Source organism: Thamnophis elegans, chromosome 2, assembly GCF_009769535.1.
Source record: "Thamnophis elegans isolate rThaEle1 chromosome 2, rThaEle1.pri, whole genome shotgun sequence".
In the NCBI taxonomy this organism is placed as follows: domain Eukaryota; kingdom Metazoa; phylum Chordata; class Lepidosauria; order Squamata; family Colubridae; genus Thamnophis; species Thamnophis elegans.
In genome coordinates, this window is record NC_045542.1 from 161,470,184 (window position 1) to 161,486,171 (window position 15,988).

The following is a 15,988-nucleotide window of genomic DNA, read 5'->3' on the forward strand; positions in this document are numbered from 1 at the left end:
CAAATAAAACAACCAACTCCCTCCCCAATTACAGCTTAGCATGAGCTCTGCTTCTTAACATCATGTTGAGGAAGCCCAGCTACTTGTGGTTATTCAACAGACCATGACTCAAACAAATCATGGCTTAGCCCAATATGGGTCCAACCCTCGTAACAGCTTCCAAGTTTCTTCTCATCTCCCCGGGGGCATCAAGATTGAATCTGCGGGTGTTCGCAAATGTACCCTGGAACTATGATGTGGGGCATTCAAGTCATGGCTAAGGAGGGACAGCACAAGCCCCACGGCTTCATTCTGCATGTTGCGTTTATTAGTAGACTCTTTCCATAAAATTGAACAAATAACAGATTGCGATCATGACAATAAAAGTCGAACGATGCAAAAGAATTCCCAACCATTGTATTACTGACACCTCTGAGGACATTGACACAAGAATCGATAACGGAGTATTTTCAGTGACATGGCACACACGTATTTCCTTGTTTTTCACATATACTTAAAACCCTGAGTCTGTTCCCTCTTGCCCCACCCAACTCAAATCAACTATCTGCATCTACCAATATACAAGAGAACAACTGATACGATGTTGTGTTCAATAACAAAAGTCGGATGTCGGATGGGCATCCATGTTGGAATTTTTGAACTATAATCAAGGGGCTGGGGAGCACAAAACCAACATGGCCCCAGACAGGCAAAACTCCATTTGGGTTTGCTGATATTCTGCCCCCTTTGGTGGGACCATGGCTTTCATTATGTTACAGCTCAGAGAAGATTCTGGAAGGTTTCCTTCCGTTAAAACTTGACAGGGTTGGCGATATTTCCTCAGGTTTGCTGCCAAAATCTGCAGCACAATTTCTCGACGTCGGCTTCTGTGATCAATTGGCCCCCTTTTGAGATCATGTCGCCAACACTTCCGGAGCATTCAAGGATGGGACGAGTTTCTCCTCTTGGAGTTCTAGGGGACCGTCACACACGCCGGGCTCCGACGCGAGGCATTGGGCCGATTCCGGGGTGGCTAGGAATTCTTTGTCCAGCACTTGCACGGTGAACTCTGCCAGCCCCGCGTGGGACTTCTCGTGCCTCTTGAGACTGTCTTTGTATACGAAGCTTTTCTCGCAGTGCGAGCAGTGGAACGACTTTTCTCCTTGGTGAGCGAACCAGTGTCTTCTCAAGCTTGCACCCTGCGTGAAATGCTTCCCGCACTTGGTGCAGGTGTAACGCCTGTCCCTGAGGTGGATTCGTTTGTGTCTCTGCAGCAGCTTCGATTTGGAGAACTGTTTCCCGCACTGGAGACAAGGGTAGGTGCTTCCACCTCTACTGGGTAGCTTTTGAAGCGGGAAGTCTGGTTTTTCTTCCTTACAAGCCTTCGGGTGTTCTTGGAGGGCTGAATTCCATGGGGAATTCTCTTCGCCATGGCTGGGTTTATCCAGTTCTTCTCCTGCGTGGATACTCTGATGCTTTACGAGAGATGATGCAGAGGAGAAGGTTTCTCCACACTCGGCATAAAGGTGATTTTTCTCTTTGTCCGCGTCGTCTTCAGGCAGGAAAGAGACCGCCGGCTTCTGGTTATGGATCTTCGCCTGATGTGCTTTAAGAGCCGAATCCCATCTAAAACTCTCTCCGCAATCAGGGCACCGATATGGCCTCTCCTGTGAATGGATGCGCTGATGTCTTAAGAGGCGGGATGGCCAATTAAATTTTTTCCCACACTCAGTACAGGGATACGATTTCTCCGGGGTGACAGGTCTCGTTTGGAAAAAAAGCCCGAGTTTTTCTCTCTCGTGGATCTTTCTATGTCGCAGAAGTGCTGAAAGCCCCATGAAACTCTCTTTGCACTTGGAACATTTGAAAGCTTTCCCTTCGGCGGGGACCTGCGGGGGTTTGGAATTGTCTTGTCCCTGAGACACAGGTCGCAAAGCGGGGACTGGTTTCTTTTCCTTGGTTTTATGTAAAAGCTTGTGATGCAGCGACAGCGAGGTCTGCCAGAAGAAACCTTTCCCACAGATGGTGCACTTGTGCTTCCTCTCCCCGGTGTGAGTGTTCTGATGGCTTGAGAGGTGGGATGGTTTCCTGAATTCTTTTCCACACTCCAAACACCTGTAAGGTTTTTTCTTCCTGTCTGCCTGTCTTGGGAGGAGATGAGCAATCTTCGTCTCCGGGTGGACCTTCTTTTGGTGCAGGCTAAACGAGGAAGCCCACCTGAAGCTCTCGCCGCATTTCGCACATTTGTACGGTTTCTCTCCGGTGTGGATGCGTCGATGCCGACTCAAGAGATACGAATAGACAAAGTGTTTCCCACAATCGGAACAAACGTAGGATTTCTCCTCTGGAGTGGAATTTAGGGGCAAAGAGCTTCCTGCTTTCCTGGTGTCATGGATCTTTTGGTGTCTCAGAAGAGAGCGAGGCCACATGAAAGTCTTCTCACAGCTGGTGCACGGATATGTTTTTTCTCTGGTGTGGGTCCGCCGATGGTTTATTAGACTGGAGGAACGGTCGAAACTTTTACCGCACTCAAAACATTTGTAGAATCTCCCTTGCCCCAGGGGTAATTTTTGGAGGAGGGGGACCAATCGCTTCCCCCTGTGAACCTTTTTCTGATGCGTTTTGAGAGACATAGGCCACATGAAAGACTCCCCGCATTCCGTACATCTGTGGGGCTTCTCACCAGTGTGGACCCGCGCATGTTGCATGAGGTCCGAGTGCTGTCTGAACGTCTTCCCGCATGCCGAACACTGATTAGGTTTCTCCTGCGAAACAGACACCGCTGGCACAGGAGGTGTCGGCTTCTCTTTCTTATGGACCTTCAGGTGTCTTTCGAAAGCCGCCTGCCACATGAAACTCTCCTCGCATTTCGGGCACTTGTAAGGTTTCTCGCCTGTATGGACCCTTCGGTGCCTTTTTAGGTGGGACAGCCGATCAAAAAACTTCCCGCAATCCGAACAGGTTTTGTCTTTTGTGTCAGCTGCCGGTTGCGAAGAGCTTTTTAGTTTTGCTCTCTGGTGGAGTTTTTTATGTTTTTCCAAGGATTTGAGTGCCGGGAAACTCTTCTCACACTCGGGGCATTTATAGTGTTTCTTTCCGACGGGGAAAGACTGAAATTTCATGATATGGGACCCTTGCTTGAAGATTTTCCTTTCATACGGAAGTGGGGTAGATTTGTTCTTCAAATGGATCTTTTTGTGCCTGTGATACGATGAGCCCCAAACAAAGCTTTTCTCGCACACCAGACACTTGTAGGATTTCTGTGGGGCAAGTTTCCCTGGCTCCAGAGTTTTCCCAGATGTCTCTCCACTCCCTGTCCTGCCGCTGGGATTCGGCTCCTGGTGAATTCTTTTATGTACATTTAGGTCCAGTTCGCTCTCAAATTGTTTCCCACACTCGATGCAAAAGTTCTGTGCAATTTTGTCTGAGGGAGGAAGGTGAGGTAAATTCTCGCCCAGCTGGGCGTGAGAGACATTAGGATACCCGCGATCGGTATTGTGGGTTCTTTCATGTCTTTTCAGGGCTGTCTTATCGTAGAAACTTTTGTCGCACTGGAAACATCTGTATGATTTTTCCCCCGTGTGGATCCTTTCGTGCCGGTTAAGGGCTGAGGTTCGCGTGAAGCTTTTCCCGCACACCAAACACTGCTTTCTTCTTTTCTCCTTCTGCGTGTCTGAACAGAAGACAATGATTTCTGCTTTTCTGCCGTCCTGCTCGTAATTGATGATGAACGGACTCCCCTCCATGCGATAGACTCCCTCCTGTCCCCCAAGGGTCTCTTCTGGGTCGTAACACGGTAGAGCAACGCTATTCGCTCTCTCTGGAGGTGCCCCGTTTTGCTCAGTCTGCTTTGTCCTTCCCTGCGGGTGATTTTCACTCTCACACAGCTTCCGAAGATCTGCAGAAATGACAAACGCATCTCCAGTGAGGGAGCACCCGAGGCCCATGAGAAAAACACTTAACAGAACGAATCGGCATCCTGAACATCTGATTGCTATTTCCTGGATGTCCCAAAGCTGCTTTTTTAAAGAGGCAACTGGACTTTCCGGTTTTTCAGATTCATCCATTTCCTGGATGTTCTGCCCAGAATTATAAGACAGCCTTTACTCGTTGATATCAAGAAAAGGCATTATAACTGAATAAACGATTTGGAAGGGATCTCGGAGGTCTTCTAGTCCAGCCCCCCGCTCTGGCAAGAAACCGTACACCATTTTAGTGTCAGGCCCGCAGCCATGTTCCTTTTGGATCTTTGGCCTGCCACACACTATTCTACTATGTTGTTTCGATAGTGGGGAATTGGGAGGGGGGGAATGGTACGGAGTGGTTATGTAGCCAAAATAAAATTCCTTTCTAGATTGCCAAGGTCATCCTTTGTCTTGGTGCCTCTGCACCTGACCAGAACTGGATGGGTGGAACTGCCAGGATGGCAGTGGAAGACTGGACCATGTGATGGCCTTGTGGGTGTGGGGGCAAGATCATGAACTTTAACTTCACCCAAGTAGCTTCGGACAAAGGGTAGCCCTTCCAATGCACTAAATATTGTAAGCGACCCCTATACAGCTGGGAGTCTAAGATTTTTTTCCCCTTCTTAATGTGTTTCCCCTTCTATCACTACACAGGAGGAGGGGAAGGCTGGGTGGATGGTCTTATGCTGCACTCAATTACTGGCTTCAACAAGCTATAATGAAATACTGGGTAAATTTTCCCTAGAATTCTGGGTAGACGGAGTTGAACTGAAACTGGGTTAATTAATTGACAAATGATTGTCAAATCTTTTCTTAAAAACCTCCAGTGTTGGAGCACCCACAACTTCTGGAGGCAAACCATTCCACCAATTAATGGTTCTCACCATTAGGAAATTTATTCTCAGTTCTAAGTTGCTTCTCTCCTTGATTAGTTTCCACCCATTGCTTCTTGTTCTACCCTCAGGTGCCCTGGAGAATAGCTTGACTCCCTCTTCTTTGTGGCATCACCTGAGATACTGGAACACTGCTACCATGTCTCCCCTAATCCTTCTTTTCATTAAACTAGACATACCCAGTTCCTGCAAACGTTCTTCATATGTTTTAGCCTCCAGTCCCCTAATCATCTCCGTTGCTCTCCTCTGCACTCTCTATCTCTTACTCTTTACGCTCTTCTGTTATAGGTAGTCCTCACTTAATGACCAGTTTCTCCAAACTTATAACAGGCCATCAATTTTGAAAGCCTATCCTGGCTGGGGAATTCTGGGAGCTGAAGCCCACGTATCTTAAAGTGGCCGGGGTTGAGAAGCATTGCTTTATGACAAGGAAGGAGGCCCAAGGTGAACCCCCCCCAAAAACCATCTGTTTTTTTGCTTTGGAGCAAAAGGACCAAGAGGAAGGTGCATCTTAAAGATGCCTTGGCTGAGAAATGCCGCCCGAGTCTGACTACCTGGATTGGATAGCTCCCCACCCCCACAAAGGCTTTAAATTAAAATAAACGCCGCAAATCTTACCTGCATCAGCATCTTCTTCGATCTTCAGTTCCCTGGCAAATTGTACTTTCTGCCCGGCATCGGAGGGCACTCTCTCCGGGAGCTGCGTATTTTCAGACCTAGGACCAAGCTCCTGTCCCCCCTGCAGGAATAACCAACTGGATGTGAGATTGCAAGAGAAAGCAGCGATAACAGCAATAGCACTTAGACTTATTGTATTTTTCGGAGTATAAGACGCACCTTTCCCCCCCAAAAAAGAGGGTGAAAATCTGGGTGTGTCTTATATACTGAATACAGCATTTTTGGTCTCACGAAACCCCGCCTCCTTCACAAAAATGGGTGTTCATAGGCTTTGGGAGGCTTGTAGAGTGCTCCTGGGGACTGGGGAGGGCAAAAATGAGCGAAAAATGAGCCATTTTTTTGCTCGTTTTTGTCCACCCAACCCCCGGAAGCACTCTATAAGCCTCCCAAAGCCAAAGCGTGCCCTGTTTTTTGTAAAAAATGAGGTATGCAGAAGGTTTGGGAGGCCTGCAAAGTGCAAAAACTTTTTTTAAAAAAATTTACCTCTTCAAAATCTTGGTGCGTCTTATATGCCGAAAAATACGGCATATACCACTTCAGTGTTTTACAGCTCTCTCTAAGCAGCTAATAAAGTCGACCCTCTGGATCCTCATTTTTGCCCTCGGCCATCTGGGTCCTCATTTTACGGACCTCGGAAGGATGGCTGGCTGAGTCAACCTTGAGCTGGTAAAGATCGAACTCCAGGCTGTGGGCAGAGTCAGCCTGCAATACTGCAGTTTAACCACTAGGTCACCAGGGGAGACAACTCTTGAGTAGACTTTGCTTAATGAGCTAATACATGGGCCAGGATTTCGGTCGTAAAGCATCACTAGCACGGCAAACGTCACGTGATAGCACTGCATAGTGACGGCAGCTTCACTAGTCCTAGTTATGGTTGATAGTGCTGTTGTTAGGGGAGGACTCCATGCTTTTCCCGCCCTGCCCTGCTCACCTTCGGCTTAATACTCCTTACTCCCTTATGTCCCCTCCTCCGACCACCTTGCACTCTGCCATGACCCATCACTGACCTTCAACATCTTCTTCCTCCCACTGGTGACAAGATGCGCTCGGCTGAGGCAGCTGATTTGCTGATATGTGGGACTTACGTACAAGTAGTCCTTGACTTACGACCACAGTTCAGCCCAAAATCTATGTTGCTAAGCGAGACAATTTGTTCGGAGGGCTTTTGCCCCTGCTTTACCACCTCTTTCCCACAGTTGTTAAGTGAACACTCCTGCAGTTGTTAAGTAAGACGTTTGTTAAGGGAAATGTGGTTCTCTTGTCCGAAGATCGCAAAAGGGGATGATGTGACTCCAGGATGGTCCAAAAGTCATAAAGATGAACCAGTTGCCAAGCATTTGAATGAAAATCATGTGTACAGGCAGTCCCTAACTTACAACAGTTCGTTTAGTGACTGTCCGAAATTACAACAGCCCTGAAAAAAGTGACTCATGTCCATTTTTCACACTTATGACCGCTGCAGCATCCCCATGGTCACATGATTTCCATTCAGATGCTTGACAACTGACTCACGTTTTGGATGGTTGCAGTGTCCCCGGAAGTCACGTATTGTGGCCTGCCAGTAGCCAGTGGATCTGGCAGGAGATTCGGACAGTGAGGAGGTTGGGGAGGAAGACGGGCCAGTCCTGGAGTCTGGGGAAGGCTCTGATGAGGGCTCTGCGTCGGAGGCAGAGGGGGGCCCAGAGCCATATGCCAGTTATCAGCTGCCTTCGGAGTCAGATATCAGTGAGGCAGAGGAACAGCTGGAGCCTGTTCCCAGTGTGCACAAGCAGAGTTGCCAGACGAAGGGAACAGCTAAAGAACAGGGGTCGACTTGGGAGTAAGGCCACAGGTGGACGATGATATGGCCCCTCCCATAGGGAATAAAAGAGGGGAGAAAGGGGAGTGGAGTTTGCAGGAGACAATTAGTTCATTCTTGCCAAATACTGCGGGTATCGGCCTGGTAACTGTGAACTATCTTGAAGGACTGTGGGCCGGGACTTTGCTGGAGAGGAATTCACTGTAAATTAAAAGAAAGGGGTTTATCAGCACTCGGCTGCTGGGGAAGCCTAGGTCCGAACACCCCCTTTCGACTTTCTGACAAGTAATGTCAATGGAGAAAACAGATTCATTTAACAACCGCCTTATTAATTGAACACCCGCCGTGATTCACTTTGCAAACGTGGCAAATGTTGTAAAATGGAGCCAAACTCACCTAATTCTCACTTAGCAACAGAAACTTTGGCCTCAACTGGGGATGAACACTTGAGAACTATTGTAGCTATGAGGGAGAAATAGATGGTTTTGAATTCCGATTATTTGCTAGATTTTTGTCAGTATGTTCTAAACTGGTGCTCCAAAATGGGGTAGTTTCATTCTGAGTTCAGGACTTGTTTGTATTTTGTTTGGTGCTCCACTTTGCTGTTTCCTGTCCAATTACAGCTAACGTCTAAGAAAAATACTGTATTTTCAGAGTGTAAGACGCTCCGAAGTATAAGACGCACCTAGCTTTTGGGGAGGAAAACAAGGGAAAAAATTCTGCCTATGGCTCCGAGCAATTTGCCTCCTTGCAGCAAACAGACAATAGTGTCAAGCCTGCAGTTATATCCCTTTTAGGGTCTCTCTCTATTATTTCACTGTGCTGTTTCATTAGTGCAGTAGTTGGGAGGGGGGAAAAGAAAGGAGTAGAATTGTGGAATGTGTTGTCATTCCTTTCTAGAAGCCCAAGGTCATCTTTTGTCTCTGCACTCTGCAGCTGGGTGGAGATGCCAGTGTGGCCGAAGATTGGACCATGTGATGGATTTATGGGTGTGGGGATAAGATCATAAACTTTCAACTGGGTGGAATCCCAGGAAGTTTTCAGATTTGGGATTCCACAGTTCGTTGCCAACATGTCTGTCTTATTAAATTGGAACTTTACGGATAGCTCTTGCCTTGGACTCTGATTTAATTCTGCATGATATTTGGAATGCTGACTAATAGCCTGTTTCAGTTTCAGTACAGCCTGATTAGCACAAGTAGCTGATTATCAGGCCTCCCAACAGTCATCTGTTTCAGGCTGCAGGGATTGCCACAGCCTATTGATGCCTCTGCTTGGCCCGTTTGGATGGCGGGGATCGGAATGGGTGAAAAACGGGGTTCGCGGAAGCAGAAAACAGGGTGTGCAGAGGCCAAAAATGGGATACGAAGGCCAAAAATGGGGCATGCAGAGGGGGCAATAGGCATTGGCAATCAGCTGATCGTCGGGAGGCCAATCCAACCAACAATCAGCTGCTCATGCTAATCAGGCTGCGTTGAAGCTGAAACGGAAACAGGCTATTTGTTGTTTGCTGCATGGAGGCAAATTGATGGGAGGCAGAGGCCAAAGAGTGGGGGCTGACGGGTGGGCGGGCTACATTCAGTGTATAAGACGCATCCAAGTTTTCACCCTCTTTTGGGGCAGAAATTGCATCTTATACTCTGAAAAATACGGTAAATAAAAGAAAGCTCTGCGCACATACCTCTTGTTCTGTTATCCCCGGCACCCACTGCCTGAGCAAGAAATCCTCGGCCAGGGATATGACTTGAGCGCTGTTCTCTGCATTATGTCTCTTGACCCAGCTCTGCATCTCCGGAGGAAGGATTGCCAGAAACTGCTCCAGAATCAGCATTTCCAGAATCTGTTCCTTTGAATGTCTCTCTACTTTCAGCCACTGACGGCAAAGACTCTGCAGCTGGTCGTATACCTGCCTCGGCCCTTCAGCCTCTTGGTAGCAGAAACGTCGGAAGTGCTGCCGTTGCTTCTCCCGGCTCGCCGCGTCGGCCTGCAAGATGGCCGCCTTCATTTTCCCATAATCCTCTCTCTCTCCCGCCTCCAGGCTGCTATAGGCTTGCTCAGCATCTCCTCCCAAGATGGGCCGGAGACGGGCTGCCCATTCTTCCTTGGGCCACTGGAAAGCTCTGGCGACTTGCTCGAAGGAGGTTAGGAAGATGTGAGCGTCCTCCCACGGGGAAGGCTCCGGAAGGATCTGGGGGACTTCCACTGTATTCAGGAACTCCTGCCACTGAGTCTCCCAGAGTTCGCCCAAGTCTTCTGGATTTTCCACCTTCACTTCCTGCTGAGTAGTTGTGCTCCTGGAGAAGAACACCGATGTTACAAAGGGCTGGCTCTCTCCTCCAGGATCCTGCTCTTGTCCCAGCATCATGGTGTCTATGAACACAAACACAGTGTCAGCCCTGCAACCATATTCCTCTTGGATCTTTGGCCTGCCACACTTTCTATTATTCTACTATGCCGTTTCTATTGTGGGGAAATGGGAGGGGGGATGGTACGGAGTTAAATGCTATGTAGCCAAAACAAAATTCCTTTCCAGAAAGCCAAGGCCATCCTTTTGTTTTTGCACCTCTGCACCTGATGGGAACTGGATGTGTGGAACTGCCAGCATAGCAGTGGGAGATTGGACCATGTGATGGACTTGTGGGTGTGGAGGCAAGATCATGAACTTTCTACTGGGTGGGGAAAACCGTGAAACTTTCAGATTCGGGTTTTCCCAGATGTGCCAACATAGCTCTCTTAATGAATTGGAACTTTGAGCAATACTTTGCCTTGGATTCTGATTTAATTTTGGATGCTATTTGGAACCCTCACACACAGTTTGTCAATTCCATCCCTTGGGTTTCAGGTGGCCTGCAACCTACGACCACAATAGAACCCAACAATTTCGTTGCTAAGTGAGACATTTGTCAAGAGCCGCGATGGCACAGTGATTAGAATGCAGCACTGCAGGCTACTTCCGGTGACGGCCAACTGCCAGAAGTTTGGCAGTTGGAATCTCACCAGGGCGTAAGGTCAACTCAGCCTTCCATCCTTCCAAGGCCGGTAAAAATGAGGACCCAGCTTGTTGGGGGGCAATGAACGTATCCAACACCCCCCTTCTTCCTCATTCACATAGTCCTCTACTTACGATCACAATGAAGGCCAAAATTTATGTTGCTCAGTAAGAATTTGTTGAGTTTTGCCCCATTTTACGACATTTCTTGCCACTGCTAAGTGAATCATTGCAGTTGATAATTTAGTTACATGGTTGTTAAGTGAATCTGGCTTCCCCACTGACTTTGTTTGGCAGAACACACCCAAAGGGGATCACGTGACCCCGAGACACGGCAACCGTCATAAATATGAACCAGTTGCCAAGCCTGTAAATTTTGATCACATGACCATGGGGTTGCTTCAAAGGTTGTAACTGTGAAAAATGGTCATGTCCCTTCTTTCAGTGCCGTGGTAACTATGAATGGTCACTAAGCGAACTATTTTAAGTCGAGGATGACCTGCATTTTCCCCACAACAACCCTGTGAGGTGAGAAAGCCAGTTTCTATCCGTTTGATGGTTTCTTCTAACTTTAACTCCTGTGTTTTATATTACACTAGTTGATAACCTGCCTGTAGTTATGTTCCTTTTAGGATTTTTGGCCTGCCACACTCTCTCTTATTTCATTATGCTGTTTCATTAGTGTAGTAGTTGGGAGGGGGGAATAGAAAGGAGTAGAATTGTGGAATGTGGTGTTGTCATTCTTTTCTAGAAGCCCAAGGTCATCTTTTGTCTCTGCACCTCTGCACCTGACTGGAACCAGCTGGGTGGAGATGCCAGCATGGCCGAAGAAGATTGGACCATGTGATGGATTTATGGGTGTGGGGATCAGATCATGAACTTTCAACTGGGTGGAATCCCAGGAGGTTTTTCAGATTTGGGATTCCACAGTTCGTTGCCAACATGTCTGTCTTATTAAATTGGAACTTTAAAGACTCTGGACTCTGATTTAATTCTGCATGATATTTAGAATGCTAAGACTGGCGTTGCCCCGGGTATTTATTTATAGGGGGGAAATGTCTGGCCAAACATAATTTCTAATGTTGGATTTTTCCCTTTGTGGGAGCCTCCTTGTGGAGGGAGCCCCCTTCTGGAGTACTGTGAAGCCCTTACCATGGCAACTTCACTGCGCTGTACAGTAGAAGCCATTTTATGGTAGTACAGTAGAAGCCATTTTAAGGCAGAACAGGCTGTATCTTAACAGAACACACACTCTGAAGGGTGTTAGGGGTGTTTTACCCCAATAATATTTTTTTACCAGATAGTAAGTCATCTATGTACTAAGTGTTCGTTGAAATTGCTCAAGGTATTTAAGAGTTATGCTGTTACACACACACACACACACACACACACACACACACACACAGACAGACAGACAGACACAGCCATTTATATATAGAGAGATAGATTTCACCTTGCCAAACTTACCTTTATTCTCACTCCTGCTTACACCTTGGCTCTGTTTATAGGCTTAAACTTGCAGCTTTGAGAAGATTCAGTTCGTAACTGCCCTACACAACACAAGTGGGATGTTAAAAAATGTTGGATGATTTTACTGACGAAAAGAAACAAAGAAACAAGGGAGTGGAGAAGATATCAAAGAGATCATCCCTCTTCAAATTGTCTATTTATGTTTAGAGTGAGATAATAACTTTTTACTGTGCAGTAGGCTATTAAAAATGGGGACTAGGTACAATCATTGAAGAGACTGCATTGCGACATTCTGAGCAAAAATTGACTGAAAATGAGAACGAATGTTCCCTCTAATCTTCCAAATAAGCAATAAGGAAGATCTCAGCCTAATGACTGGCTTCTGTCCCAATTATTAGTCTGTACAGGATATACAGATGGTCTTCGACTTATGACCACAATTGAGCCCACAATTTCTGTTGCTAAGCGAAACATTTGTTCAGTGAGTTTTGCCCCTTTTGGGCCAGCAGAAACAAAGTCTTAGGTACTGCAGACTGTCAGCGATTTCCTTCTCCAGTACATGGATAAATACACCTGGAAACATCTCCCTACCTACCTATTCTCTCTCTCTCTCCCTATCTACCTACTGTATTTCTCTCTCTCTCTATCCCTCTATCTACCTACCTACCTACTCTCTCTCCCACTACCTAATATATTTCTCTCTATATATCTATTTCTCTCTATATCCCTCTTCCTACTTACCTACACACACACTCTCTCCCTCCCTACTGTATCTATCATCTATCTATCTATCTATCTATCTATCTATCTATCTATCTATCTATCTATCTATCCCTTTATCTACGTACCTACCTACCTACCTATCTACCTATTCTCTCTCTCTCCCTACTACCTACCTACTGCATTTCTCTCTTTTTCTCTCCCTCTTTATCCCTACCTACTTTTTTTTAAATTTGCCTCTTCAAAATCTTGGTGCGTCTTATACTCTGGAAAATACGGTATGTGTAGTTCTGCAACAGCCGTTAAGTGTGAAAAATCGGTCATAAGTCACTTTTCTCAATGCCGTTGTCATTTTCAATGGTCACTAAATGAATGATTGTAAATTGAGGACTACCTGTACATTAACCAGATGCACATTTTGCCTTAGAGGGGGCCATACGTGTAAACCTGCACACTCTGATATTATCAGCCCTCGTAACTGGATGAATTAATTCCACTTTTTGGGAAGCTACATTAACAGAATCTTGCAAGTTTGCAAGTATAAACTTCCTGCTGCCGTTAGGGCGGGTCCTTCTTCCTTCCTTCCTCTGACCGTTGAGCCACTGAGGGCTCCTGCCTCTCTTCTCTGATTGTTTCCTAGGCAACATCTCCTCCTCCCATTTCCTCAAAGTCACCCAGTCATACATTCTATATTTAATACAGGAAAAGTAATTTGCAGGCAAAAGAGAATGCACCAGATCTAACTTGACAAAGACAAGGATATTAGTAATTGTGAGTCTGCCAAGTTAAGCCAGGCTTTGATAGATCACCAAAAAATGTGCTTAGTTTTGATCTCAGATATTTAGGTGAACAAGGGAAATCTAAAAGGCCATCCTCAAAGTCTTTGGATAAAAGCCTTCTGAAAGGGAAATGCTCAGTGACAGGAAATAAGAGCTGATTAAATAAAAAAAGGGACTAAAACACAGGAGATTTTTAAGGAGGTTGGACAATTGTTTATCTGAAATGGTAGAGGTTTCATGCCTGAGCAGGGGGTTGGACTAGAAGATCTTCAAAGTTCCTTACAGCTCATATTATTTTGTTATTCTGAATGGAAAAATCCCACAAAAATGAAGGGCTAAGCAACAAAAAAACTCAGAGACATAAAAGAACTCAACATAGCCTTGTTTCTATAAATAATTAGGAAGATAAGTTTCTCACATATTCAAATTCTCTGGAAATCGAGAATATGCTAACAAAAAACATTGCCATCTTACTTCTTCCTCTTAAAATGCTGACTCTTGCCAACAAACAAGCATTCATTTATCACGAATACTGTTACCTTGATTTGTATATTTCTTTACTTAAAAACCTCCAGTGATGAAGTACCTACAATTTCTGAAGGCAAGCGGCTCCACGGGTTAATTGTTCTCACTGTTAGGAAGTTTCTCCTTAATTCCAGATTGCTTCTCTCTTTGATTAGTTTCCAGCCATTGTTTCCTGTCTTGTCTTCTGGTGCTTTGGAGAATAGCTTGACTCCCTCTTCTTTGTGACAACCCATGAGATATTGGAATCCTGCTATCATGTCTCCCCTTGTCCTTCTTTCCATTAAACAAGACTTACCCAATTCCTGCAACCGTTCTCCATATGTTTTAGCTTCCAGTCCCCTAATCATCTTTGTTGCTCTGCTCTGCACTCTTTCTAGAGTCTCAACATCTTGTTTACAATGTGGCGACCAAAACTGGATGCATTATTCTGAGTGTGGTCTTACTAAGGCTTTACAAGCCTTTTCTTATATATAGATTCTTATTAATGAAGGTAAATATACCTGTCCCGGTTATGTTTGCAGGATCCAATCTGGGTCAGTCTCCGCAATAAGCAGCTTAGTCTTCCGAGTTTTAAGGATTCATGCTGGAGCCCATCCTCAGGGAACTTCTCTCTACCAGAGTGTGTATAAACATTTATATTCATTTATACGTATTTCCCACTTCTGAACCGCCCATCATCCTCAGAGAGGGGCTCTTCTCTTTCCTTCCACCTTTCCAATAGAATAGAAAAGAATCACAGACTCTTGGAAGGGACTTTGGAGGTCTTCTAGTCCAACCCCCTGCTTAGTCAGGAAACCCTACACCACTTCAGACAAATGGATATCCAATATCTTAAAAACCTCCAGTGTTGGAGCATTCACAACTTCTGGAGGCAACTCGTTCCACTGATTAATTGTTCTAACTTTCAGGAAATTTCTCCTTATTTCTAGGTTGCTTCTCTCCTTGATTAGTTTCCACCCATTGCTTCTTGACCTGCCTTCAGGGGCTTTGGAGACTAGCTTGGCTCCCTCTTCTTCAATATTAAATTAAGGAAGGCGGATCTAATTAAATTTGAATGGATTCCCCCGCCGCTACTTTGTTTTACATCTCCTGGCAAGTCTCTCAAGGCAATTCAAAAGTTCATACTTAATAACAGATTTTTTTTTTTTACACGTTAATTGCTAATTCAGGGGAACAGCAGGCACCGAGTCCCTGTGGAAGGGGAGGTCTCCTGCGGGTCCTTTCCCAGCTAAGAGGGAGCAAATCCCGGGGATCTTTTGGGATCGAGCCGCTTGATTGCTCTGCAAAAAGAAAAGCGGGGGATGGGGGGGAAAAGCCCCCACCCTTTTTAAAATATATCCAGCCTGTTTTCTCCACACGCCTTTTCTCTCGGAAGGACAGGAGCGTCCTCCTCCTCCTCCTCCGCCTTCGGCCACTCACCCCTTTTTTTGCACCGCTGCTGCTTCCCCGCTCCGGAGCACGAGGGAGCCCGACGAGCCTCCGAAACCACCGGGGGGGAAATGCCCCGTTGAATAACCCAGGCCGGAAGTCCGGCATTGGGGGGGGGGGTGTCTGCCCCCTCCCCCTCCCCGCTCCTCCCCCTCAACTCTATGGTCTCTGGCAGGAGCCCCTCTAAGACGTTGCAGCAGCTCTGTGGATTTGCGGAGGCGTTTTTTCACTCCCTGCCCTCTCCCGGCGGAAAAAGGAATTCCTATCATTCCACGATGGGAAAATGCTCCGTTGAAGAACCCAGGCCGGAAGTCCAGCACCGGGGAATGGTTTGCTCTACCCCGCCTTCCCCGCTCCTCACCCTCAGCTCTATGGTCTCTGGCCGGAGGCTGCAACTCTGTCGCTTTGCGGCCGCGTTTTCTCACGCCCCCTCCCGGCGGAAAACAGGAATTTTAAACGCTTGACATTAACTAGGTGCTATTATTATTTTCTTTTCGTTTTGAACAAAACACCCCTGTGGTTGTCGGTTGGTTGTTTTTTTTTTGAACAAAACAGAGTTTGTGTAACAAAACAAAACACCCCTTTGGTGGTCGGTTGGCTGTTTTTTCACTGGGTCTATAAATTGTGAGATGTTCCCATGAAACAGCTGTGTGCATTTAGGATGACTGCAAGGCAGCTTGTGTTTTTCAATGGGGTAGTTCTCAGTTTACCACAGTCCATTTGGTTCAAAGCAGTGGTGGGTTGCTAATCCCGTTCCAACCGGT

At 46.4% G+C, this 15,988-nt stretch overlaps 1 protein-coding gene across 3 annotated transcripts; it reads right to left on the minus strand.

Annotated features, from left to right (window-relative positions):
• Positions 1-285: 285 nt before the first annotated feature.
• LOC116502761 (zinc finger protein 721-like) lies at positions 286-15,520 on the minus strand. Of its 3 annotated transcripts, XM_032208674.1 has the most exons (6): positions 15,216-15,519; positions 14,297-14,407; positions 11,770-11,852; positions 8,995-9,683; positions 5,456-5,576; positions 286-3,877 (listed from the first exon to the last, which is right to left on the minus strand). In XM_032208674.1, the coding sequence occupies exons 4-6, from the start codon at positions 9,676-9,678 to the stop codon at positions 894-896; spliced, it is 3,789 nt and encodes a 1,262-aa protein (XP_032064565.1). In that variant the 5' UTR covers positions 9,679-9,683; positions 11,770-11,852; positions 14,297-14,407; positions 15,216-15,519; the 3' UTR covers positions 286-893. The 3 variants fall into 3 exon arrangements, with proteins under 3 accessions (XP_032064565.1, XP_032064567.1, XP_032064566.1); XM_032208676.1 differs by lacking the exon at positions 14,297-14,407 and having other exon boundaries at positions 11,770-11,847; positions 15,216-15,520; XM_032208675.1 differs by lacking the exon at positions 14,297-14,407.
• Positions 15,521-15,988: the final 468 nt, after the last annotated feature.